Source organism: Perca flavescens, chromosome 18 (genome assembly GCF_004354835.1).
Source record: "Perca flavescens isolate YP-PL-M2 chromosome 18, PFLA_1.0, whole genome shotgun sequence".
Classification (NCBI taxonomy): domain Eukaryota; kingdom Metazoa; phylum Chordata; class Actinopteri; order Perciformes; family Percidae; genus Perca; species Perca flavescens.
Window position 1 is genome coordinate 11,054,591 of NC_041348.1, and position 27,166 is coordinate 11,081,756.

The 27,166-nt window shown below is 41.7% G+C and overlaps 1 protein-coding gene across 2 annotated transcripts in view; it reads right to left on the bottom strand.

Moving 5' to 3' along the window:
* The window catches only part of nrxn3b (neurexin 3b), a 340,029-nt gene extending 322,194 nt beyond the window's left edge, over positions 1–17,835 (bottom strand). For both annotated transcript variants that reach the window (XM_028604831.1, XM_028604830.1), the window contains exons 1-4: positions 17,487–17,835; positions 14,163–15,309; positions 8,944–8,961; positions 8,513–8,539 (exon numbers count right to left, since the gene is read on the bottom strand). In XM_028604831.1, coding sequence (XP_028460632.1) covers positions 8,513–8,539; positions 8,944–8,961; positions 14,163–14,859 — 742 coding nt within the window. In that variant the 5' untranslated portion in view covers positions 14,860–15,309; positions 17,487–17,835. The remainder of the gene's footprint in view (positions 1–8,512; positions 8,540–8,943; positions 8,962–14,162; positions 15,310–17,486) is intronic.
* Between the last annotated feature and the right edge of the window lie 9,331 nt (positions 17,836–27,166).

A 27,166-nucleotide genomic window follows, 5' to 3' on the forward strand; every position in this document is an offset into this window, starting at 1 on the left:
TGGTCTTAGATTTTGGGTGTCTTATGCTAGCAGCGGCTAATGTAGCCTTGAGGAGTTTAGTTGTAGTGAGTTTCTATGATTACGTTGATGCTCTCACTCTGAAACTCTCTCTGGATTGGAACTTTTCGCCGCGCAAGAAAGTGGTGTACTAAAGTATAGGAGCCAGAGCTCTCATGCCATTAAAATGTTTTGTTGAGGATTTTCTATGGAATCTAATTAAGCAAAGTTGTCTCCCTCCCTTTATTTAATTTTGTGTTTAATTTTTTTCTTCAAATATACGATGTTCCTCTAGTGAGTTTGTGATGATTTGGCTAAAGATGTCTTTATCTACCTTCTATATGGCTTAAGTTGATCTCTCCCTCGCTGCAACTGACAACCTCTAAGCTTTATGACGTTATGAATGAACATTACCAATATTCAAATGAGAGTATGGCTATAAGAACTTCGGGAACACCCTGTAAGCTGTAATGGCTTTTTGTTTAACCAGTAGCAATCAGTGTACAGCAATAAAACAGTTTGTTCAAATCAAACAAAAAGATGTCAAATTTGTGAATGAGCTACCGAACTGCAATACACACAGGCAGTGTGTTACTTCAAAACCTGCTTCATTGCGGGTTGACATTTTTGCCACCGGCCAATTTCCAAGCGTCGACACACATCAACTCTCCGCAGCAGTTTAATCACATTTGTTCCCTGGATCGGCATACATTAAAGAATACGGTGCTGCGTGACGCACTTAACAAGTACACTTTGCAACAAAGCAAATACACTGCAGTATCTTTCTTGCCAAAAAAAACATAACTTTTCTGTTATTCATCCTTTGTGATAAATAATATATGACCAATGACTACTGTTGAGGGGAAAGTACATTTGTAGACTATTGCCTGTGTAAACACAATGCTGAAAAAGTCAGCAATATCTCTGGTTTAGTACTGGCAAAGTCCAATAAACTAACCAAAAGGGTCTGAGGAGGATGGTCAGAGCAGTACATAAATCCCTCTGAAGCCTGGCTGCATCTGTGGACAGGCAGTAAGCACCAGCAAAGCACTCCCCTCTCGAGCCTGTGATGTGAGGCTCATCATGTCCACAGTACTTTGAACTGAAGAAACACAAGGAATAGTAAGAAGGAGGACGAGGAGAAAGTGAGAAAGGCTAACTGAAATACCGAGGCAGACAGAGATGAATAGGGTGGGACAAAGGCAGGAAGGGTGGCTGAGAAAGATGGAGCCAGAGTCAGAGGAGGGGTGACAGGCAGGGAGAGAATATATAGAGAGAGGAAGGGAGGGAGGGAGACTGAAACAGAGAGTGTGACAGAGGCAGAAAGCAAAAATCTTCTGTGTGAACTTTGCAGCAGGACTTTGAGGGGATAATTAAGGAGAGTGATTCCAGAAGTGGAGAATAAGTTCTCCGTCCTAAGCCTTCATGCAGGGGATTAGACTCAGGCAGAAGTCCTCACTCCCTCCCACACACTCCAACTGCTCTCTCAAGTAGACTCACCCCCATTGCCAAGTTATGTCCAAAGCAACTATGGCAGTGCTCTTTCTCCGTCGGCCCTGGAGTCCAAGCCATTTCATTACAGAATGAGAAACCATATTGTTTCATCTAGAGTACAGGGAGGGAGTGCAGTTATAGGAAGAAGGCATCCTGCACAGTGCAATTCTCTCCAGTAGCATGCGATAATGTCCGCCATATAATTATGTACAGTATGTGTAATCATTACACTCAAATTCTGATGACACCATGTCAACATGGTTTATATTAACTTGGATTTGCATTATTGCAATGTGTAACCAATATTTTGTGTCTCCCCATTGTGCATTCAAGTCAAATTTGCAGCAACATTGAGCTTTTGTCACACATATAATAGAGTATAATAGTTTTTGTGTTCATTAGGTAATGCTGGCGGCAAGACCTGCAGGCTGTAGATATAGAGTCTCATCTCTGACCTTGGGCTAAATTGTCATATCCTGATGAATACCATCCAGGTGTCCACTGAAAGCACATCATTGATTGGACATGGGGGAGAAAATAAATGATGTCACAAGTCGGTGGGCGCAATATGGGCCCTCGTGAACAGGACACCGTGGTCGGAGGGTGTTCCACTTTGATGTTTGTCCAATGTTAGCAGAAAATATGCTAATACGCTAAGGAATTGCTTTTGATCTGTGCTTTCCAAACAGGTCGCAGTAGTACTGTAAAAAAAAAAAAAAAAAATTGCCTAAAAAAAAAAATCTTTAAAAAAGGTCATTTTGAATATGCTTATTACCACACTACCTTGGCCAACACTTACTGTACCACCAAAGCAACACTGTACATTTTTTGTCTCTGCATAGTTAGGAGTTCAATACAGCAGGGAAAAAAATATATATATATCTATCCTTGTTTCAATATGTTACTTCAAGGTGTAAACACATGAAAGGCACATACTGTAACACCTGGAATGTAATGGACTCTAGCACATCACATCTGGATGCATACAAAAGCTGATGTCTTTGACTGCTTTCATACTTAGTGTTCATTATACAGTATATGGATATCCAATCTCAACATAATAAAACTAACAAGTACACATAATTACCATCAAGTGTAAACGCAAGCCTTTGTAATCACATCTCATTACCTGGATAACAGATGATGACACATACGGAGTGTCAAGCACAGAATAGGTCAAATTCAGTGAAGAGTCTAATAAACTGTACAGTACATATCTGCAGGTTTTAGTGCAGCAAGTTGCTAACTGGAGCAATGTTGCTAACTGGAGCACAGTCATTGGTCCAGTGCCATGGCTTATAAAAAGTTTGCTTTCTCGTCAAAGCTATGCATCAAAAAAAGTTGCATCTCTGAGCCAAGAACAATCGGGGCCTGGCTGATTGCAAGGGACTAAAACTTTCTCGATAGATGCCTCAGGGTTCATGCGGCATCAGCCCCAGATTTGAGACCAGGGATGACAAGGTGCTCCATATTTCTCATTAGAAATATATGGTCTCTCAACACTGACGCACTCCCCAGGCCCCTTCATCTTCAGCACTCTATTCTTTTTCCATCTGTCTGTCTTTCTCTCCCTCTTTCGCCTTCAGCCTTCTTCTTCCACTCTCTCTAGTCACTCCTCTCGGGTCTATTCTCTAGTCTGTTCTCCCCAGTGCTCACACTCACTGTGCCTTCTGACCACTGCACCATTTACAGTACATACGCACAACTGCAGAGACATTGAATCTAATAGCTCAGGGACCTGCTCAAAGGCACATTCTCATTTTACACATCGTGATCCTTGTATTTCTCAATGGTCACGTCATAAATTATGTAACCTGAAGATTGCCTTGCTTACATGTATGTGTTTTTAGAATCAACTTCTTTTAATTCTCGAATGATTAAGAATTGTTTTAGCCACAATTCTGATGCCATTATTCATTAAAAAAAAATATTCCTTTCCAGGGACACAAGAGTCTGGAGCCTATCCAAGGATCATTGGAGGGTTAATACAGATACAATCAATCAAATTAAAAGTTATGGGTAATTCCCCATAGGTGTCCACAGGCCCCAGTCCATCTGATTTGCATGTCCTCTGACAGTTGAAGGAAACTGGAACACCCGGAGGAAATCCCCACGGACTCCACATAGAAAGGGCCAGAGCTGTGTGCGTCAAGCCAGGGTCCTTGTTACGTTATGCAACAGTGCTAACAACTGAATTGCCGTGGGATAGCTAGCTAATATGCTGAAGCAAGTGTAAGGGAATTCTGTTTTTGGTTTTAGCCCATCCACAGGGAGAATACAGTGCAGGGTCTGATACAGAGCCAACTGGTTCAGAATAGTGAAGACAGGCAACTCATATCACATTTCAGTCAAAAGTAAAAAAAAATAAAAAATACTCAACTTTGCTTTACTTATGATATCAATCAAGATAAATAATCCCAAATGAGCGTTTGCTGAGCACTTCCCCAGCGCAGCGATTGCCCAAGCAACCGTAATCAGTGAGACCTGTCAAGCTCCGGATTTCTTCACACGAAGAAGCGATATTTATACCGCTATAGTAAAAGCTATACTAGGGGTGGAACGGTACATGTATTCGTTGAATTGAATTGAATCAAAACGGTACCGTCGTCTCGGTTCGGTACATGAATTTACACGGAGAATACACAGTATAAAAATAAATAAAACTCCCATTCAAATTAACTAATGTAGTGAACTACTGTTAGATACGCGTCTCTCGTTCATGTACTCGAACCTCGTTCCAACATGCCATCCCGTCCACACGAGGCAAACTGTAGTCCCTTCAATATACAACCAAACACGGACGTTGATAGACCGCGAGTTTCCAGCTGCACCCTCCGTTTCACCAACGACTGATGGTTGGACTTTGCATGCTACGGAAAGCTATCTCACGGTGACTGCTCATTTTATTGACTGAGTGGGAAATGAAAGTGTCAGTTCTACAGACGCAGCCCCTGTATGAGCAGCGCACAAGCATTCACCTGGCTGAGAAGCTACAGGAGGTTGTGGCAGAGTGGAAACTATGCCTTCCACGCTTAATAGCAAGAATACTTTCTTTTATCTTTTGTGGGGGAAGGTCTCGCCTAAGTAGAATTTTATTTTGTTATTATTCTATGTAATTTGCACTTTCATAAACATGAGATGCTGTATTATAGCGGATTGTCTTATTTCGTTTACAAGTCACAGATGGAGTCTGGAGATGATGTGGGGTACTTATTGTTTACTGTTTACATCTTACTTTACATACTTCAGGCTGTTGAAGCTGGCTCAGAGGAGAGACTGTATGACACAAGGTGGTACAGTCATGCACAATAAAAAAATTGCCTTCTGCATTTTTGTTTTGCTTTTCCCTCCATTGTACCGAACCGAAGCGTGCTGTCTAAACTGAGGTATGAACCAAACCGTGACTTCTGTGTACCGTTCCACCCCTAATATATACGCGGTATCCAAAGAGTTTAGAGGGTGGTGTCATTTTTTTCTAGCATTTAAAAAAACAAAAACACAAAAGAAAAGTGAAAGGAATGGATTAAACCAGGGATCTTCATCAGGGGGTCCTCAGAGTCAATGCAATGCAATTCACTGTGCCACATTTATGTTTTAACATAAAAACGTGATTTATAAAATCATGCCAACAATTATTAGGCTATTTTAATAGCTGAGTATTCTAGGCTAAACATGTATGCATAAAGGTTTTAGGCTGAACTACACGTTATTGTAGGCCCAGTTTAATATGCAACTTCATTTTATACAATATATGTAGTAGGGGGTCCCTGCTCCATCCCTCTTTCAGTTAAGGGGTCCTTGGCCTAAAAAACATTGAAGACCCCTGGATTAAACAATATGTGTTTGATGATAATCTTTGCAATAACATAAGCGGCAAAAATGTTAGCATGTCCGGCTAACTATCTTACCCTCTACAGTAGTAACGCAGTGTTATTTCCAAGATCAAAGAGCACATCACACTACGTCAGTTTGTGAGATTGCCTTGCAGAGCTTTAGCCTCGGTCTTTTACAATGATATCATGCATGAAGCCATCAACTACTGCTACAAGGCTCTCATTTTAAAAAGGAGCCAGTTGGAAGCATTAAACATTTACCCAGAGACAGCTTTTCAACCAATGCAGCAGCTAACATTAGCTGAATTAGCTAGCCAGTGCTGATAAAATTTGCCAGGCTATCGCTTGTTAAAAACTTTGAGTGGTAAATCTGCCCCGTTAACGTAAACAGCATTGTGTCGTGCTAGGACGGCAAGCTTGACAGGGGTAGCAACAGTAACTAAGGGAGGCTATGCAACGGTCGCTTGTTTAGAATAGTGAACACGGGCAATTCACACTCACCAATCAAAAACGGGTGATCATAATTCAGTTTTTCACTATCCTCCAGCTAAAGGACACACACACACACACACACACACACACACACACACACACACACACACACACACACACACACACACACACACACACACACACACACACACACACACACACACACACACACACACACACACACACACACACACACACACACACACACACACACACACACACACACACACACACACACACATTCTCTGCACGACTGCAATAAACAGAGGCCACTGCTATGACCTCATTCAAATGAAGCCAAATGTCAGGCCGAATTCACCAATCAGCTCCTTTTTAACAGACCCAGAACTGTCACATCCAATTAAGCACTTACACACCCGCACAAACGCTTGTATTTGTACACACAAATACATGTATGCCCCATCTTCAAATAGACAGTTTATCATTAATATTTACCGTTTGACACTGAATCCATCGTAGAGCTTACTCTCATCATTTTGTATTAGACAGTGATAATCAAATGAAAATTACTCCAGTACTGACACCATATTTCTTTTCAACTCCACTTCGCTCAATTGCTCATCCTTCATGCAACAGTAAACATGGGTGCTAGAAAGCAACGAGTCCCCTGATTTTCGCTTTCTCGCTCAAACACACAGGCGAGCAGATGCACACATTTAATGAACACACATAATGAATGATTAACCAGTGGCAGCAAATTCAACACACATACACACACAGCTCTTGCAGCACAGATACAAGTACAGTAGGGGGGGGGGGGGAAGGATTTTTGTACCTTTGTTTCTACCTACAGTTGTTGGAGAGCAGAAAGGATCCGTAGAGATAAAAGAGGGAAGAGTGTGATCCCGCGCACAGCACCAGAGAAAGACAGCAAAAAGTGGGGATAAGCTATTGTTAGTCTAAAGGAAGCCTGTGCACTGACAACTGACACTTTCATGCAAAATGTTGACAATCATGCAAATGGGGAAGAAATGGGAAAAGGGCATGTGAACAGCACACAACGGACACTTTGACAATTTCAGCACATTTTTCTTCAATTTTCTTTATCTTTACCTGAGGTCACACCAGAAAGACGACAGCACAATTCTCGTACACGTATAAGTGATACTACAAGCTTGGTGACTATTTGAGGGTCGTGCATTGGCCACCATTGGTTGTGGCTTGCTTTGTTTGGCACAAAGAGGAAAGCTCAATTGGCCTTGCTTGTTATTTAGGAGGAGGAAAAAGAAGTCCATTAGGGAAAAAAGGTTTACAACACAGCTAATGTAATAGCTTTTTTTCCATTTATGGACTCCACCTCAAAAAAGGTCAGCTCTGTCAAGACAGTTTACAATTTGTCAAGTTTAAAGTTGAACTCAGGGATTTACTTCATGTTCACAGGCAAATCCAGAGATCTTGGGGATTTTATGAAAATTAAACCATTTAGAAAATGCCACTGTTTTAAAGGCCGCCTCTGGAAACGCTCACTGTTTCTTTAAGCCAAAAAAGATCGTTGATATTGGACAACTCTGCTAAATCCCAGATTGTCTAATTGTATTTTTAGAATCATAGCTCCAAAGCAACAACTCAATAAACCTTGAGTTAAGGTTGCTTCATCAACTGCAGTTTCAAGAATAAAATTTGAATCTTAGTACTCAGAAAAAAAATATGGTAAATGATTAGAAATCATTTTAAATGATTTTAACTACTTTGGGATACTGGACTTTATATAAATGAACTACAATTCCATGATAAAATAGCAAACTCCATCTGCTGAAGAAGATCGTGTGGTAAGATTAAAAGCCTTGGTCAACTGCCGTTAACCAAGGTCAAGAATGTGCATAGGGAGTACAGTATCCTTTAGGTCTGGGAAAGATTGTGCGTATGGCAAATAAACTGATGTAAAGGTACAGTATAGCTAAGGTTAAGCAACCAAAACACTGTTACAATTGCACTAATTATAATGGCTATGGTTTAAATAAAGCAGCCAACAGAAAATGTTACATTGTGACAGGATGAAAACTCCTGCATGAAAGTCTGACTCACTACACACCCATCCACAACCACAACCTTCACACAATTCCTGTATCCTTCCCACACTACTTGCTACTGGATGTAAATACTGTGCTTCAGATTTGTCCACTATGAACTTAATTGCAAGAAGTGCTAGGATGTTTCTCCTTACCCAACCAAGACACTCTTTGTTCCTCGTTTCTCCCTCTCTTATGTCCCATGCCCCTCGTCTTCTTCCTCTAAGCTGTCTCCCCTAATTCCAGTGATTTCCTTATCCACCCTCCTGCTTTTCATCCTCCCTCCCTTCCCTACCCCGTCGCTGCAGAGGTCGAGCAGGAACAGTGGAGTGTGTCACTGCATGTTAGCTGTGGAACTGAGAACAGTACACAAGTATGTAATACACAGAGACCTGGGTGAGACGAGGGTTAGGAGACACAGGAGCGTAGAGAGACAGACGATGAGGTGAGATGAGGAACTTGCCATGCCGCCATGCACCCCTCCGCACCAACACACAAACCCTCCCACTTCTCTGCAGCAACAATGGGAGCATTGCAACACACAAATGCACACGGACAGGTAGCGAAGGCACACAGCATAAAATTACACCCCACAACCAAGCCAGGCGGTGAGTGAACAAAAAAAAAAAAAAAAACAGAACTCCATAAAGACAAAGAACAGAGTACCTTGCTCTGCCTTCAGGTGTGCGAAGCCTTGAGGAGAGAAATTCAAACAGAGAGGGACAGAGAGAAATTTTGAGAACAAAAACACACCAATACTGCAATTGTATTGTCATTAAGCATGCTTTGCACGATGGCAAAGCATGGCTAACACTCTAAAAGCAAAGCTTTCCCAAGTGCATTTGAAAGCTTTTTATTGAAACAGATAAATGACTAATAAGAGCAACACAGTATGTGAATATAAAGTAGCTCTGCAGGTTTTTTACAGAAGAAATGTCAATTATAAATGATATGACTGGATTACTGGTACATTTTTGCCTGCCTTTTAAAACTGAATGCATGGACATTTGTTTTTAGATTACATACAACTTCTTATGGAATGAAGAGCTGCTGGTATAATTTAACTTATACTATGACTAGTCCATCTTGACACTCACCTGGTTTTCTCTGGACTGCTGTGGAGTTGTCACAGGAAAGAAGAGAAAGCAAAGAGAAGTCCCGCATTAGCAAAACACACCAGCTGCTTTTGCATGTGAATCTAACATGCAAAACATAGCACACTTCTTAGCATAATGCTCCATGTAAGGACCAAAGAGGTGCCCCTTGACATGCCTGATCAAAATAACAATTTCAGTGCAAATCCCTGTGGAAAGAAACACAACATTTCATCTGTCCCGTCCTCTCAGGGAATCAGATTGACTTTACACCTTTGGCAAACAACTCTTACACATACCGAATATTGTTACAGTGACATAATATTCTGCAACTTGTATCACACAGAGGGCCTCACACATAAAAAAGAGACATAAATCCATGAGGATTTATGGTGTTGTGAGGATTGTGGATCTTGGGATGCTCCTTCTCAGACCCATATCTTTCCCCTCCACCTTCCCTTTTTTGCCCCTCTTAACCCAACAACCCACCCAATTTTTTCATCAACGCTGACCCAAATTCAACACCCCCCCTGTGGTTTCTCAGAGGAATGCTCACTGTGGGATTCCTGCAGTTCGCAGTATGGCATGGCAAAAAATAAAATAAGCCACACATTAAACTTGATCCCCTGCGGCAATCATCCTCACCAGGATCTCACCCGTAGACGACACCTCGTGGGTATCAAACATGCCCGTTTGATTTAGGGCACATGAAAGATAGATCACTGTGTGGATTCAGACACAGTTGTATCTGTGCTTATATGTCGAGCTTTTATCCAGCATCCTATCTCTTAGTCTCAAACCTGGTGATGTAGCTTAAAATGTATATTGAGAGATTTCTGTAATCAGAGCCCCTTGAGAGCACCGAGTACTGGCAAGAGGAAATTAAACAAATCTTAATCGAGACAGACTACGTTAGACACTTTAAGTGTCGGCTCTAACACACATTATCTGATATTAATTTGACTCGGTGTTGCGCTTTGATCTCTACACAGAGGCCTGGCCTGTTTCCTACCACTGGAAATGACGATGTTTTCCTCTCTGACAGCATTAAGTCCTTGTAAAATATGAAGTTTACCAAACTCAACAGAGGGCATACATATCATTTGAGAGGAGGTGCAGAGAGACAAATAGAAGTAGACGAAGCTGGTGAAGGAGAGGTGAGGTTTTGTTTGCTGCCTCCTTTGGGGAGACCAAAATGGCTGCTACTTCTCCTCCCATACGAGAAGGATGACATTGGCAGAGGAAAGAGAAGGACAAAGCATGGAAGTGGGGGGGAAGGGAGATAGTGGCCAGCTGATGGACAGCGGCACAGCTCCAGCTCTCGAGAACGGAGGGACTCAGGACCCCTGAATGTATGCGCTCGAATGAGCAAGCCCATGTGTCGTTTTCTGACTGTGCAAACGCTTGCGCCCGATAAGTGCGCACGTAATGTGTGTGCACGTTTGCGTGTTGTACGCTCAGTGGATAAAACCCTTTCTCTTGATGCGACAGCACCCAGAACAAGCCAATGTGCTGTGGAGGACATGTGGTCCAAGCTTAATCCCCTGCTCTATTTTACCAGCAGCTTCACCACTCAAATCCAAACATAATTTTCAGCTTGGGCACTAGACACAAATGCCCTCTGCACTGGAATAAGGCAAGTCCCTGCACCATTTTTTTTCCTTTTTTTCCCCCTGACCTACTTTTTATAGTAAGATTATTGTAACTGTCATTTTTTCTATGTCTGTTTATTAATCCCCAAAGCTAAGCCTGAAGGCACCATTTTAGCACTTGCTTAACAGTTTGCTTGCCCTAGCCTTCAATTACTAGCCTTCCATCAAACCAGGGAATATTTTTTAAGCAAAAGGGGCCTTAAAGTGTTCATTATAAATGTAGGATGTGGGATTGCAACAGAGGATGGGAGATCGTTCTACACATTCATTAAACAATCCAGTGTAGCTCTTAATAACCTTGACCTTATGCATATCTCATTGTAAGTGGAAAACCCTAAGGTACTCGAGAGACTTCATAATGTCACCCCCAATGATTTAATTGAACAGAATGAGGGACATTATCCAGATCATTACCATAAAAGATACTGATATTTGCACAGTTAATAACAGGAGCTAAATCAAGTCGATTTTAAAGATGACTCCGCAGAAAGAAGTAGCTTAAGAGTTATCAGCGGCGCACACGTCAATGGGGCCGAAGCTACAGCGGCGGATTTGCCTGCCAAAGTCGACACGTGTGGAGAGCGAGTGGTGAGTGGTGTCTAATTTCAGCTCATTGCCCTGACACAGTTATTCACACTAATACATCCTGATCCACAAGGGAGGAGAGACTGAACATGTGTTTGATGGCCAACTGTTTGTCGTGCTAAGCTACTAGCCGAGCTGGACGGTTTGGGAAGAGCCACAGAAGCTCGAAGAGAGTCACTGATTATCACTGCGGTGAAATTAAAACAATATGCTTCAGCAGCTATCTCATGATGCAAGAAATGCACACCAAAAATTGGTGTTTTGAATTTGGATGTCTTTAAGCACAAGTGGCATGAACTAGCCTACTTCCACATCCCTTTTTTAATTTCTTATCTTACATGTTCATTCTGTCCACTCTTTCTATTTGCCTTCTAGGCCAGTGGGCTAGCAGGCTACTATTAGGAATACGGCTGGCAAAATAGTTTCAAGGCCCAGTCCACTCAGTCAGTCAGCCATCTGCCCATTTTAATGAGCAGCTCCGGGCCCTTGTTGCTTCCGTGTCTGTGTGTGTTTGCGTGCACGCCTGTAAAAGCTAATGTGTCTAGAGTGCGTGCATGCACGGCCCGGGTCATGCAGCCCGATAATGTAACATATAAATATTCACAGGTTTGACAGACTGCTTTCATTGCTCATTAATATACGGCATAGTCAACAGTATGCCGACAAAGACAGGTGTTCTAAGCAATTGTTTGCCTAACTGCAAGCAAATGGGGAAAGTTTGATCATTCTGAATGTCCCCTGAAAACATTAGGTGCTTGAGGGTAACTTGAACAACAAGTATGATGACACTTGTAGACATGTGGACATAACAATAAAAAACAATTGCACTAGTATGCCGTAAGACAGTTTCAGTTGAGGGTGGTGTTTGTGCAGGCATTTTCCGGGCAAATTAGCCATCTCTGTTCTCATTATCCTCCTAATTATGGTTCCCTGTCTCTGTGGCATAATCAACAATCAGCCTCATCAGTTAATGGAAAGGCAGAGGAGAGAGCAGCAGTCAGATCAGCCTTGGAGCTAGTATGACTGCCCTTCCTGCGTCGCACTTTTATTGCTTGAGAACAGAAGAAGATGGAGAAGAGGTGTGCATGACAGGGTAAGACAGACAGAGAGGAAGTAAGCAGGAGTTGGTTCTTGTCCAACAGCTGACCTCGTGGGACAAATTGGGGTCCAACAGGCCTGTGGTGAATTTTCTCGTTGCACTTGCTCTGCCCAGGGGCTGAGATATGACCATGTCTTTCACTGTCCAAGCTGTCTGGCTGAGTCGCAAGCTAACTCTTGGTTGTTTTAACACGAGGATGTAATAGCTCCCCTGACAGCTCACAGGAAGCTCTCAGACAAATGGACCACCTTCCCCTCCTCCACCATCTTCATCGACTGTTTGAGAGGCAATGAGCAAATGGGATGAAGCGAAAAGGGGGCATGTCCAGTCCGTCCACTTGACTGCTCTGCAACCAGCACATTGCGTGCTGCTGTCCTGAAAAAAGCCACAGGCTAGTGCTTTGGATTTAGGCTCCAAACAGCTTTGTTTGAGCAGCAAACGATCGGACATGTTATGAAACCAAATACAGCAAAACCTCAGCACGAAGATCTGAAAATGCTTATTCTAAATGCGTGCTATAATGGTGACAAATTCTAGCTTGTTAACTGTATCAGACACAGTTTAAAATAGCTTGCAAACAGTGCCATAGGATTCAGTGAGCATTCCTCTGATTTTTGGCAAAATGGAGTCATCCCTAAGCCATGTCAGTCTGATTTAGACAGGCAGGAAGTGGGTCAGCAGTGGAGGATATTTGACATGGGTCTGTTCACACAAAGCTATCTTTTACAGTCCATACACATGAAGAAAAGAGTTAGGCGTGTTGAGATTAGAGTGAAATTGTTTAATCACTGGATTACTCTTCTAAATATAAAAAATATATGTTATATTATGTTGTGGAAGATGCAGTACCATGTTTTTCTTGGTATCAGCTGGCATTCATCTTAAGGCTATAAACATTAGTATGTTTTAAAAGATGTATGTTTAACGTTAAGCAGCCCTTAACCAGCAGCAGCATACACAAATGTAAAGTAGTTAATGTACAGTCCAAGGAAAAATGTTTTTTTTTTGTATTTCCTGGAGATGGAGGGAAGGACCAGTGGCAACTTTTTAAAGTGGGTCCGGCATTATATCACTGTCACTGGGCCATTTTCGAGTATATGTAAGTATTAGCTGGAGAAAAAAAAAAACTTGGTATGCCTATATCTTTTAAAGGTGTAGAGATAGAATAGAACATTATCAAAGAGCTGCATTTCATTACACTCCCCCAAAAAAATTGATGACCTTGGCACAGAAGCAGAGGAAAAATACATGAAGTTGTTTCTCATCCAAACACTGTGTGTACCTTCAGGTCCCTGCACCACCTTGCAAGAGCTGAATACATTTAACGGAGAAAAGAGAACTGAGTGTTGTAATTTTAGTCATATCAGCTAATACCGTATCCACCGCTTCCTCATCAAAAGTAATAACTGTGAAGGCAGAGGAAATGCTGAGCACATCACCTCCAATTTAACTCCCACATGAAATATGAAGACTTACCAAAAAAAGCTGTAAGAGCAACAACCCACAAAGAAATATAACGTCCTGCGTCAATGGCATTACATCTTTTAAAAACATGAGCATAGCTAGCTGCTTGTGCTTCATAAAAATGACACTGTTGTGTAAATGCTACATTGCAATCAATGCATACATTTTGAAATTAAATCTACTTTCAGCAGTCAAGACATACATTGTGAGATGACTTTAACAATATACACCTGATGCAAAAAGCAAATATGAGGGGTTAATGTAACATCTGTTTTCACTGTATACCTACCTGCAGGCAGACACTAAACCTGCTGTTAGGTCCGTTCTAAATTTGTAAGCAATCCCTGTGAATTGTTTTTTAACCAAGATTTTAATCAATATTCAGCGCTTGACACAGAAAGCTCTGGAGCCAGCCCTCTTACCTTCAGTGCAGTATCGACCTACATATCCAGTTTTGGAGCAGTCACAGTAGGTCTCGCCATCTGCCAGCGAGCAGATCCCGCCATTCTCACAGGGGTTCTCTGTGCAAAGGCCCATCATCTCCAAACGTACTTTCTGACTATTGATGAGCGTGGGCAGATTACTCCCATAGCTGAGGTCTGTGATAATTCCCTTGAATGGTGGTAGCTCACGGACAGAGGGCAGGGTGATTGCAGATGTGCGGATGTCCCCCGGGAGCCCTCCGAGAAAGAGGTCACTAACGATCTTCATAAACCGTCTCTGGGGCCGCACCTCTTCCGTCTTGGTCTGGCCGTCCACGGCCAAGCCAGTCCGCAAATTGTGCCTGTTGATGGCGGCAAAGTGCCAGCGGCTGTCGTTGACTATCTTGTCAGAGGTGATGGTGGTCTCGGCACAGTCGATGCTGACGCGAAGCTGCAGCTTCCCCTCGGATACGGTGAGAAGCAGAAAGTCACAATAGCCGCCGTCGTCAAAGTAGAGCAGCAGGCCTTCCGATTCTGAAGTCTTGAACTGAAATGTCAGGTCACTTCTGGAGCTGGCGTCCCAGCGCAGGTAGCGAGCCCACTGACCTTCAGAGCCAGTAAACTCCAAGCCTACGCTCAGGCCCAGCACGGTACTTAGCAGCAAGAGGACATGACCAGCTAGGCTGTTGGGATTCATCGTAGAGAATAACAGGATGCACCAGAAGAGGGTTACAACTGGGGATAGATCCTCAAAGTGATGATAATGCCTGATTCTGGCTAAATTCCAGGATTTATCTGCTGAATCTTATATTCCACATAGGTTATTTTACAGTCAAGAAGAGAATGCAATATCCGTTTTTTTGTTTTTTTTTGGAGGCAGATCTAACGTTGATAGTGGACGGAATGTAATCTTCTCAGCCAAGTCAATGCACAGATATATGGAAAAATATCCAATTTCCCCACAAAGTGGCAAGGTGAAAGTGCTAAGATGAAGGCGATCCTTAGTGTGTTTTGTCAGTGATTCAGAGCTGCATCTTGCGATTTTTCTTTGAGGCGACTTCCTGGATTGAAGCACATAACCTTCATTGTTGGTCCAGTTCCGTGCCCCATGGTTTGACCTCCAGCTTAGGACACACCTTTGACGGAACTGCAGAAAAAAAAACATCACTTTAAGCAAAAGTTCCTGATTTTCAATGTTAATTGGCATGACAAAGGAGCCACCTGCAAATAAAATAAGTGATGTTGTTCACTTATAATAAATACATAAACTTGTAAAATACAAAAAAAATTATAATGCTATGCAAATACATTAGCTCTGCAACAAATAGATCATTTGTTAACTGGAACTTAAAATATTCCATTTTGATTGACACAGTGAGAGAGGTGTTGCTTTAATTCATTTTAGGCAGCTTGTTGTAGTGTTGTTACATTATATTAGCACATATTAGTGTAATTAAGTCAGTTCAAATTAAATGTCATTAATAAAGAAGAATATAGGAAGCAGTGCAGATCTTGGGCCACCAAATTAAGTAAAATATACAGCAGATAAACAAAATCACAACTATGAGTTTACATCAAGCTCTAAGAGGATATTGAGAGCACCACTCAATGCAGATTTGACTCTCCATGTGGCCAAAAAATACAACTAAATAACCACTAATAACATCCATTAAAGGTTTACGAGCATTTTATGCAGGGTTCCATTCCTACCAATTAGGATACCCATTTTATTTTAAGATCAACTCAGATAATCGTTCAGGGTTTTAAAGCCTTAATTTAAGTGAAATTCCCATACAGTGGTAGCACAACAAGTAAAAGTAGACTGCTGTTGCTGATTCTGAGATGAGTAAAAAATCCATTGAGGTGAGCCAGAACATGTGTTAAGCCTTAAACGTTAGCCTGCTATCTGTAAGGGTCTGCTGGGATCCTGATAAATTTGACTAATTATCCACCACCACTCTCTCTCATTTGCATGCCTTTGAGGGATTACAATCATAAACAGCTATTCAGAAAGATGTAAGGATGGTGACACTTCATATGCGAATTCAATCGCATATACCATTTTCTTCCAGTAAATACATATTCAAATTATTTCCATCACTGAAACCCGCATGTCACTGGTATGGAATATTAACTAACTCACTGGCCCTTGCTTGCTACATCTGTACTCATTCAGTTCTGTTTAAATTTGCTCAGCAGAGCTATAATGATTCACATGGCGAAACCTTATATGTGTGTGTACTCTTCCAGCCCTTTGCCCTTGCAATTGTTTTGGCAGTGGGCTGCCCACCAGACAAACGCATTGTCCAATCATGACAGTAGCACAGAACCATGGAACACAATAGGGCCTTTAACCACCTGCCCTGAATAGTTAATCTTGCTGCAGCAGGCGAGCTATTGAATTCTAGTAACCGATACCTATGCTAATGCACTGTGTGTGTGCACGCATGTGTGTCCTTGTGCAGGAGTGTGCATGTGTGTGTCTCTGACAACACTGGGTTGCCTGGCTGAATCATTGTCTTTGTCTTAAAAGTGACTCGGTGAGACAGCGGAGAGGTTAAAAGGTTCTGTGTGGTGAAAATAACCCAGAATGCAGCTGTGTCAATCCAACCCACCAACTATAGAGATGTTCTATGTGCTGTGTGTGTTCTTACGATAAGCAAAGCTCAATGTGCCCATGAAACCTGAGACTCCAGTCTCCTATTAAATTGGCCCTGGCCCCTATTCAATTAACATGACTTATTGTGTGTATTGCCTAACTGAGGCCTCAGGTGTCACTGTGAGCCATAGATGTGACAGAGAAATGCTAACAATGCTAGTATGTTCTCTCAGTTAACTAAAGCACTAATGGGGACTTCTTTTCTCCAGTGTACAAGTTACAATAACGTCATTCACATTTAATCCTAAAATACAACATTTCAAATGAGGCTATAATGGTCGTTAATATTCAATTAGTTGACATGTGACCAAGTGAAAGCCCTAAATGTCCATACCCTCAAATCTAACTGACTGCGATGTTTAAACTGCCCACCTGCTAGCTAGCCTGTAGGCTAAGCTAAATGAGGCTAATGTGATGAAAAGTCAAATTTCACACGACACTTTTCTTCACAGACCGTTATGAAACATGCCCTTCAGCTAACCCAACGCTTGATAGCACCCTTAGCAGTCCACACTCTGTGGGGCAAAACAGCTAATTAAGAAGCTATTTTGGCTACTTAAAAAGTGTCTGTGTTTAATTAGCATAAACAGAAACTTATTTAAAAAACAAATTAGTATAGGCCAAAAAACATTGTGCTACGCATTTCAAAATGGAAAGGTATCTACCTTGACATCCTCGACCCTCAGCAGTAACGTTAGCTAGCTCTTGTTCTTGATAGACTTATAAGTACGCACATATTTTCCTGGATATATGCGTTGAATTATTAAATAGAGCAGGATATGAGATGACCTGCACGGGATACCGTCACTGACTGGCCATAAATGATGCATCGATGCATCCAGTCTCGGTGCTGCAGTTATTGACATGTTTTGTAATATAGCCTAGCCCCCATCACGCACTGGAGACCCCTCTATCCCCCGCTCTGCTCCCTGTCTATCACAAGTTTTGAGCCCGGAGGAACGATTTAATCCTACATCAATCACAGCAGACAAGGGTTTGTGTGTGTGTGTGTGTGTGTGTGTGTGTGTGTGTGTGTGTGTGTGTGTGTGTGCGTGCGTGTGTGTGTGCGTGTGCGTGTGCGTGTGTGTGTCCGGACCTGCTAGTGTACTGGTTAGACAAAGTGAGGTTCAGGGACCACCTTGGGGGCCTTTAGGGGGCACCAAGCGATCACAAGCAAAAACAATAATTTTACATCATCAGCATTTCTATTCACTAGGCTACACAATTTGAAAATGTGTTTGGATGTCCTTATTGATGATTAGGTGTAACTATGTATCAATACAAATAGGCCTAAAACTTATTTGGGGGATCTTACTGGTCTGCCAAGGTAAGGTCATATTAACTGCACAAACTTCGTCCCAGTAGCACAATGTGGCACCACCAGTTATGTCAACGAATGAATGGACACTTTAAAATGATTCCTTCTGTCTATCACCCAATGAAGTTAATAAATCAATCAGATTTTACTACTAAAGGAATAGTCTCGCCTTTAATCATGCATGCATTAGATGAGCGAAATAACTCACAAAATAGGCTAACAGCAAAATGATGTCACTCTATACATTAAATAGGCCTGTTAGTGTAATGATCATCAAGAGAAACATAAAGGTGGACCAGGTTACAGTCAACTCTGCATTTAGCAGGACAGGCCTATTTTGCAGGAAATAAATTATAGTTATGTTAGTCTCTATTGAAAGCCCCGTTGGATCTGTCAATCCTATGCTTTCACAAAGTGAGTGCAATAACCAACGAAGATCATCATTTATATCAGTTTGTTGAACATTTGAAATCTTCAATTGAAAGTAAAGCGCTCAAAACCGATTAGAAATCCGACCCGCAGACCTGCACCGATGAATAAAACAGCGGGCAACATTTTTCCAGCAGCGCTCCAGCTTTCCCTCTGCTCCTCGCACGGTGGCAGTCTGACTGTTGCTCAGGGGTTTACAAGCCATTGCTCTAAACAATTACGAAGCGAAATGTGATCAGGTGCCGGGTTTAAATTTAAGAATTCATTTATAAATCGTAAGAGGTTCTGTCAGTTTCTGCTTTAGTGTTTAAGGTTTCATATACAGAGCTGTCCCCACTGAGAGACGCGATTCAGTGAGCTGAAACTTTCCGTTTCAGCGCTCTCCACTCATTCACCACAAATATATTTGTCACAATTTCACCACTGATAAGTCAACGTGGTCTCTTGAGATGTGGTTTGCCACAAAAAAAACCCGCTCTTCTGTGGATAAACTGCGGATGGGAGCTTTAAAACTAACCACCCAAACCATCCCATTGCGGCCAAATCCCCATCGCAGTCCAAACTCACCAATTCCACATCAAATTCACAGAGAATTAAATAAATCTTGTAGAAAAACTTAAGAATCCCACAGCATAAGTACCTTCACAGAACACCTACTGTATGAGAGATAAAACGAGATAGATATATAAATAAAAAAAAAACACGAATATCCCAGTTTTAATCTGCTCCTACCTTTTCGTGCAGAGGGACGATTCCGGACGCATAAAGCCTATGTATGAATATAGCAAATTACAACAATCCTGAGCAAAATTCCATCCAAAAACCGTAGTATTTTAAATCATAGTCTGCCCGCGGCGGAGAGATGCTGGTGATGAGGAGGTTATTATGAGTGAGGCGCGGTGGAGGAAAAGGCAGCGGTCCTTCTTCCCCTGGCTCAGTGAACGCGCATCTCTCAGCTCGGCTCACTCAGCGCAACTGATGATGGGCCCCTGGATTTCTCCCACACTGACGCTCTGACCCGCCTTCTACACAGTACGCTGCACAGTGGGGAAAGAATCATTCAAATTGGAGAGATAGTATACAGAAAATAGCCCCTCAGGACAAATTACTAATAATGAAAGCTCTTTCTCCCTTATCCTAGATAGGCTTTTATATGTAGTGTTCAGTAACCTATTGCTATTTGTGCGATGGAATTATGAACAGGACAAGGCGCACAGGACTTGCCGACCGCATGCACACTGAGGGCCCACTGCATTGAATGACATTGAATATATATTTTGTACATACATTTTCACCGTCATAAATATGCTTGCGGTCTGACGGTGTTCTGTGGTTGGTCTCGTTTGTCTTTATGGGTGACAGGCTATATCTACAATGTAAGGGTGTTAAAGGTGATCACTGACAGTAGAGGCTGCAGCAATTCGGACAGCACCGTGAATTCTTATGCAACATGCGCAATTCAATCTGTCCAGGGTTCAGCACCTTGGACAGCACCCGGGAGTTTGCATGTTGCCCCAGCAGTCCTGATGCCAGGGAGCTGTCCACGGTGCTGAACCCCTGTCAGGCGTTAAAGAGGCCAGGAGAGGAATACCGGAGACATCGGCAGTGCTCTGTTCTCACATTTAATAATACTAATCGTGGTTACAAAGTGCTACAAGAAGAAAATACAAAACAAGAACAACAAAAAAAAGGAATAATGAGAAGATTAAAGTGGCAAGAAAAAATAATGAAAAGAAACATTAGATTTGTAAAATATATTTAAGATTTAAGACAACAACAAAATGGAAAATTGTCAGGATTATATACCATTGCATTAAGGCAAAATTTAGCATATCTTACTGTAGGTATGCAGGCTAGTTAGTTAAGAAGTGCTTTGGGACCTTTAGTGTTGAGTCAGTAAGTAAGGTCCTTCCTGAGGGTCTTGACCCGATCTCTGACTTATGTAGACCCAATAGGTATTCATAAATCTGGGAATCAGACCAAGTTTAAACATGATAAGTGCTTGCAACCAATGCCCTGTTGCTAAATCTGTATATATACTGACTCTCTCTCTCTCTGTGGCACAAATTCAAATCCTAGCTGATGCATTGAAAAATAGCTGGAGGCATGAGCGTGACTTTTGACTGAGGCGGGACTACAGGGAGATGAAGAAAAGCATCAATGACCTGCTCTTGTTCTGTGAAGAATAAAACATAGACCACAGAGACTTGAAGAGTTCTGGAGGAAGTACAGTACAGCAATAAAAAAGTTGATTTACAACTGTGTGACGGAACTGGAAAATGATCTGAGATGTACAAAACCTTCTGTATGCAAGGCTCTTTGCACCCAAATAGATGTTTTCAGGTATTTTAGATGAGGATGATGAGACAATGTCAGGACTATATGGACACATACCAGAACATGCTTATTTGACTAATCCTTGACTCAAGTGTTACTTTTAATGGACCTGTTACACAGGTCAACTTGGAATCTTATCATTTATTTCATTATGTGTATTTAGATTAAATCTTATGCAGAGCAATACAGTATATTAGCTCACCCTAGGAAGAGGTCTAATCATCCAAATTCACTAAAAACATGCATGTGCTTTGATGGTAATTTGAAGTAGGAAACATGCAGACAGAAAAAAGGACTGGGCCTAAAACATTGCCATGAGGGACTCCGCAGGCTCTGGTTGCCCTGTTGCCACTAGTAAGCAACCCTGACTTTGATGGATGAGGTCACTATTACTGCTTCAACTACTTTTACTAGTTCAAGTTGATAAAATTTGTTCATTCCGGACACCAATCTAGGCTAATACATGGGTGGGTGGGGGACTGCTGAAGATTGGGCCTCGAAACAGAATCCTAATAAATATGTTATTTGTTGAATCAATTCAAGACATTGTTAAATCAAGGATTTTTCTATAGCCAGTGCAGAAGGTTGGTCTACACTGTTGTTGTTGTTTTATGGTAAACACATCTGAACAACATGGAAATGTGTTTTCCCTTTAGTTTTATTTTGTGTTTCATGCTGACTATTTCCCAAACCAATGCATCACCTGGCCCATCCATGGGTTCCATATTAAAGCTAATCCATTGACATTGTAACTAGGTCTTAGGGGCTAATTAAAACGCAAGCGTGGTGAGAGGAGTGTCAGCTCTAATGAGCAATAGCAGAGAGAGACAGACAGTGAAGGAGTGGAACATAGAGCTCCATCTTGAGAGAGAAAAAAGTGATAGAATGCTACATGCAAACAAGCATTCATGACCCAGTATGCCCGACCTTCATAACCCTGACAAAACTGCACACACACACCACGACAAACGAGAGAATTTCTTCCACAAATAAATCATTATAATCAAAGACAATAATGCCTCAAGCGCACTCGCTTTCTCACACAAGGTTTTCTACACTCCTTTCCTCTGTACTAAAAGGCATTATAAATTAATTCTTACCCTGTGAAAACATCTTCAAACTGAATTCAACACAAGCTTCTGGTTTACTTTATTAACTACCCAGCTACTTGTTCTGTAATCATGAAATGAATTTCCAGCCGCCACAACTGTTGACTTTAATATTCACAATGTATTATATATGGCATGATGCAAAAAAAGTATGAATCATGTATGAAGCATACTCCTACTTCATGTAGAGTGGCTCAGGACAGTGCTGAGTCATCATGCTAAGCAATTGTATGCAGCAGCTGTGTCGTACATTGCTGTGACACGTGAGCATGCTCTAACATCCAAGACATGACAGGTTGACCAGGCAGTCCAGCAGGGGTTTCTCACTAGTGACATGTCGACTCTTCTTTGGTTTTAGCTCTCAATGGCTTCTTCCTCTCCATTATAATAATAATGTATACTTTATTAATCCCGCAAGGGGAAATTACAATGTTTTCACTCTGTTGTTATTACAAACATTACACTCAGGCCTGTATTGCACACACATGTTCAGTACCTATACATGCACTAATGGGGCAGAGTGAGGGAGCTGCCCATGGAAAGCCACCCCAAGCAGTTGGAGGTTCGGTGCCTTGGCAGTGCCCAGAAGGTGAACTGGCACCTCTCCAGCTACCAGTCCACCACCATACTTTGGGCCGTATGTGGACTTGAACCAGCAACCCTCTGGTTCCCAACCCAACTCCCTACGGACAGAGCTAACACCACCCCATTACAGTATTTCTATATCTATAGTTTTCATTTCATGTGTGCTGTGTGAGAGAACAGAAAGCTTGACAGATGTAGCAGCAGTAAAGGGGGAGGGGGCTTAGCGAATGGTCATTCCACTTTTCTGTAATCCTGCCTCTCTATCTTTCTCCCTTAGCCATTGGTTTCACCCTATTTTCTCCCTGGTTTATTTTGTAGATGTTAAAAAAGGAGGATCCCCTTTCCCAACACACACACACAAGCACACACGGTCAATCATTTCCAAAGAAACCATGGACTCTTCAATTCCAGTACTTTTACTAACCAGCACTGTTGCTAGATCATTGGCCTTGTAGCTCCACTGTCTGCCCTGATAGTGAGGTGTTTGGAGTACAGTTTAATCTTTAGCTGACTCCTCTCGGCATGATACGAACTGCAGTCCTGTAAAAAGGAGTGTGCTAAGCCTCCACTTACCACAGATACAGCACATGAACTACTAACCCATTAGCCTTCAGTTTGAACGAGGCTTAAACTTAAACCACAGATAGATGACACTCTGCCAACGTTGTCCCTATGTGTGTGTGCGCTAACTATGTGCACTGCAAATATTCATTATCTCCTCTAATTGTCCCCATTGTGGTATTATACTCAGTTAATCGCAGTGGCTCTGCATTCACAAACGATCATGTTTCTGTGAGATGTGCAGTGTATGCATGTCCCATCTGTGTGTGAATATCTTTTTTTGTGGGAAATTGTCATTACAAAAGTTGTGAAATAAAGCATGTCAAAGAAGAAAGGCATTACTGACAGCAGACACACACACTACAAATTGTAGCCTCGAAGAAGCAATTGTTCTTTTCAGTCACTTTTTTTTTTATTGAGGCTTTGAACCTGCTCTCACACGGAAGTTCAATAAGCTGCAGATTGTTCTAAAGATTTTTCTATGACTAGGAGAAAAAAATAAGAGAAGGTCGTTTTGCAAATTATGATCAAATCCCTGTTACCTGGAAGTGCCGCCATCAAGTCAAATGAGAATGATAATACTGCGGAAACTGCTACAGGTGAAACAAGATACTATATTGAGAAAGGTAAAGGTTATCCAATATGGCTTTGGAAGTTCAAATACAAGCATCATGCAGTCTACAGAGACTGCATGATGACCATAGACCATATGTAGAGCGTATTGTGATATGAATAGGACACTGAGTTGCAGTTATAAATCATACAGACACGTACGAAGAATGTATAGAAATAATGTTGCAGCGTTAAAAAAAGGTGTTGAGAATATTCATGGATACAAAATTAACAAAAGTTAAATATGAAGTTACAGCCAGGGGGCAGTTAGCTTAGTTTAGCACAAAGACTGGAAGCATGGGGTCAGCTAGCCTGGCTCTAAAGCTAATGGAATCTGTCTACCAGCATCTCTTGACATTTATTAATAAGTTATATCTCATTTCATGGTGGCAGGCAATTTTCTTTTACCATTGCAGAGAGCAATGCTAACTGATTTCAGTATTATGCTAAGCTAAGGTAACCACTTCCTTACTGTAGCTTCATTTAACATACAGATATGAGAGTGGTATTGATCTTGAGCATCTTTTACTAGATAATAGTTACATACTTAAAATGCTCATTCTACTGACAGGCTGACTTCCACCTTTGTGGCCCCAAATTCTTGTATGCTAACAGTCCCCCTCTTGATGTGTAAATGCTAGCATTATCTGATGAATGTATGTGTGTGTTATTCCTACTACTGTAAGCCTAAACAACACATTTCAACAAGCCTGCTGCCAGCGGGCAGCACCTGCTATGGTGTTATCAATAATCCATGAGGGCCATAATAATGCTGTATCATGGTTTACCACCTCCACACTGAAGGTCGCGTTTCTCTCTCTCTCTCTCTCTCTCTCTCTCTCTCTCTCACACACACACACACACACACACACGTCAATTGATCCTAATTGTGCTACTTTTACCTCAAATCCCAGCTGCCTGAATAACTGAAGAGGCCGTTAGCAAGTCAAAGTGATTACACTATCAAGGACATCTATTAGAATCTAATTTGGCCAGGTTGGGTCCTCAAACAGGCCCAGCTAACCTCCTTAATGGACATTCATTTATCTCCTGTAGTTTGGGAGCTGTTTGCGTGCAAGATCCGCATCTTTGGTGCTAAGCAGGATAGATGTGATATTTAGATCAATAGGTCCGGCTTATGGGGAAAAATGTGATGGTATACAGATGATAAGAGGGTGATATTTCATTGTAAATGTCAGTGTAATGTAACCATCAATGCCCAGGGTGGGGAACTGTGCATAGCATACACACTGTATGAGTCTGTATACTTTATGTATGCAGCAACCTATAGAGCACAACAACATAAAGGCACTTCTTCTATCGCTCCCTCTCACACTTGTGAGAATCTATTTGAATAATGAGGAGAAGCACCTGTCAGGCTTGGTTATCTTGACACATGGACTGTAGTCCTAACACCTACATGCATCTGAAGGGAGAAAGAGAGACAAAGAGACGGAGAGCACACTCACTGCACTGCAGGCTACCTGCATTTGTTTTTTAACCACACACCTCAGAGCTTGAATAGACAATCGTCAGAGAGGTTCTTGTGCCGGTAATACCACATCAATCACCGGCTTCACCTTGAGAAACTGCTGCTCTGAGATGAGATCCATCACTCTCACAAGACTGCAGGTTTAAAATATGCCATGTAAAAAACATATAACACAGAGTATTTCCTCCTAGGTGAGTGCTTTTTTATTCGAAAGCACTCAGCAAAGAGTACGTGAGTTTATTTGTAGGATTTGGAGTAGTATTTTCTGTAGCATTGATGATCCCAGTGCACATTAAACTGTGAATTGTCCACCCACTGGACTCGCAGGTGTCTGTCTCTCAATACTTTCTTTACTGCTGTCACAACCATTCTCTGAACCTGTCATCTCAGTTACCCGGCTGTGAAAGCACATACATGCCCATTAACCTCAGAACAAATCCCACTCCAACTTTCTGTGCCATGTTTCATCTAATACAGCTGTCTGTACAGAAAGTTGAAAAATTAAACAGAGATATGCACTGTAGTAGGACTCACCAAAAAGCTGTTGTGGTAAAATACATGTTCATTTTGTAACCTTTGTGTTTTATATATCTGTCAATCATCTTTTATAGAGAGGCAAAGTCCCTACCCTTTTGGTGGACCACCACGGGACCTTATTTAGGAAAAAAATATGAACGGTAGTGAATGGGGAATGACAAATTATTTTTTGATCCAGTTTGAATTGAGCCATGGATTACACATATGATGTTCGTCAATTTGAAAGATAATTTTGCAATTTAGTCAAAAATAAGACTGTGAAAATACGTAATTAGAAAGACTACGAACTTCATCAGGTAAGATAACGTTACATGTGTTGTGGAACATAGTTAAGCGAGCTAGCTAGCTAGCGAGCAAGCCCAGCATCAAGCAAGGTGACATAAATTGTGGGAGATGACATACAGTATGTAGTTCACCGAACGGTTTCACTCTAAACTAAATGTACTACTACGACAAACCTACAACAAACTGTGACTTTCTTATCAGACGAGAAGCAAAAGAACGAGATAGATGCTGCAGCTCGTATGAGTAACATTACATCCTGGTCATCGTAGCTTCAGCGAGACGTCACCCTATGCAACTTTGAAGTGTGTAGTCTTTCAAATTACATCTTATTTTGGACTTACTTGCAAAGTTATCTTTTAAATTGACGAACCTCATATGTGTAATTCATGGCTCTATTCAAACAGGATCAAAAAAAGTATTTTTCTCTCCCTGTTCACTACCATACATATGTTTTTAAGAAATAAGGTCCCATGGGGTCCACCGGAAGAGGGAGGGACTTCACCTCTCTATATCTGTGGAAGAATATTGTGTATCACACTTTGTTGTTTTCATCATTAGAAGTGGAATTGATCCTGAATTTAAGAATACACTCCTGCTTACACAATTACAGGAAATCATTGTGTTCAGACTTTAAGACTCTAGTCAAACCTAAAGTATGATATACAGTACATTGTGCATATTTGAGTGTATAATCTTTTAAAAGAAAATGCTAAAGGGTGCCTGGGTAGCTCACCTGGTAGAGCACGAGCCCAGCCGTGGGTTTGACTCCGACCTGCGGGCCCTTTTCTGCATGTCATTCCTCCTCTCTCTCCCCTTTCATGTCTCTTCTGTCCTTAAAAAATAAAGCGCTAAAATGCCCCCAATAAAATAATCTAAAGGTGAACAAACGTGCACATCTTGCTAATGCCAAAGGTCAACTTTTCATTTTGTCATGTCACTGTGAGTGTAAGAGGACATACATTTTTTTTTATATCAAAGTGAAATATTGCTTAAAGAGTAGCGTCCGACACCTCAGATCCAGACGGGCAAAAGTCTTGGCAAGACACCTCCGCCACCTGGGCATCCGGACACCCTGACACC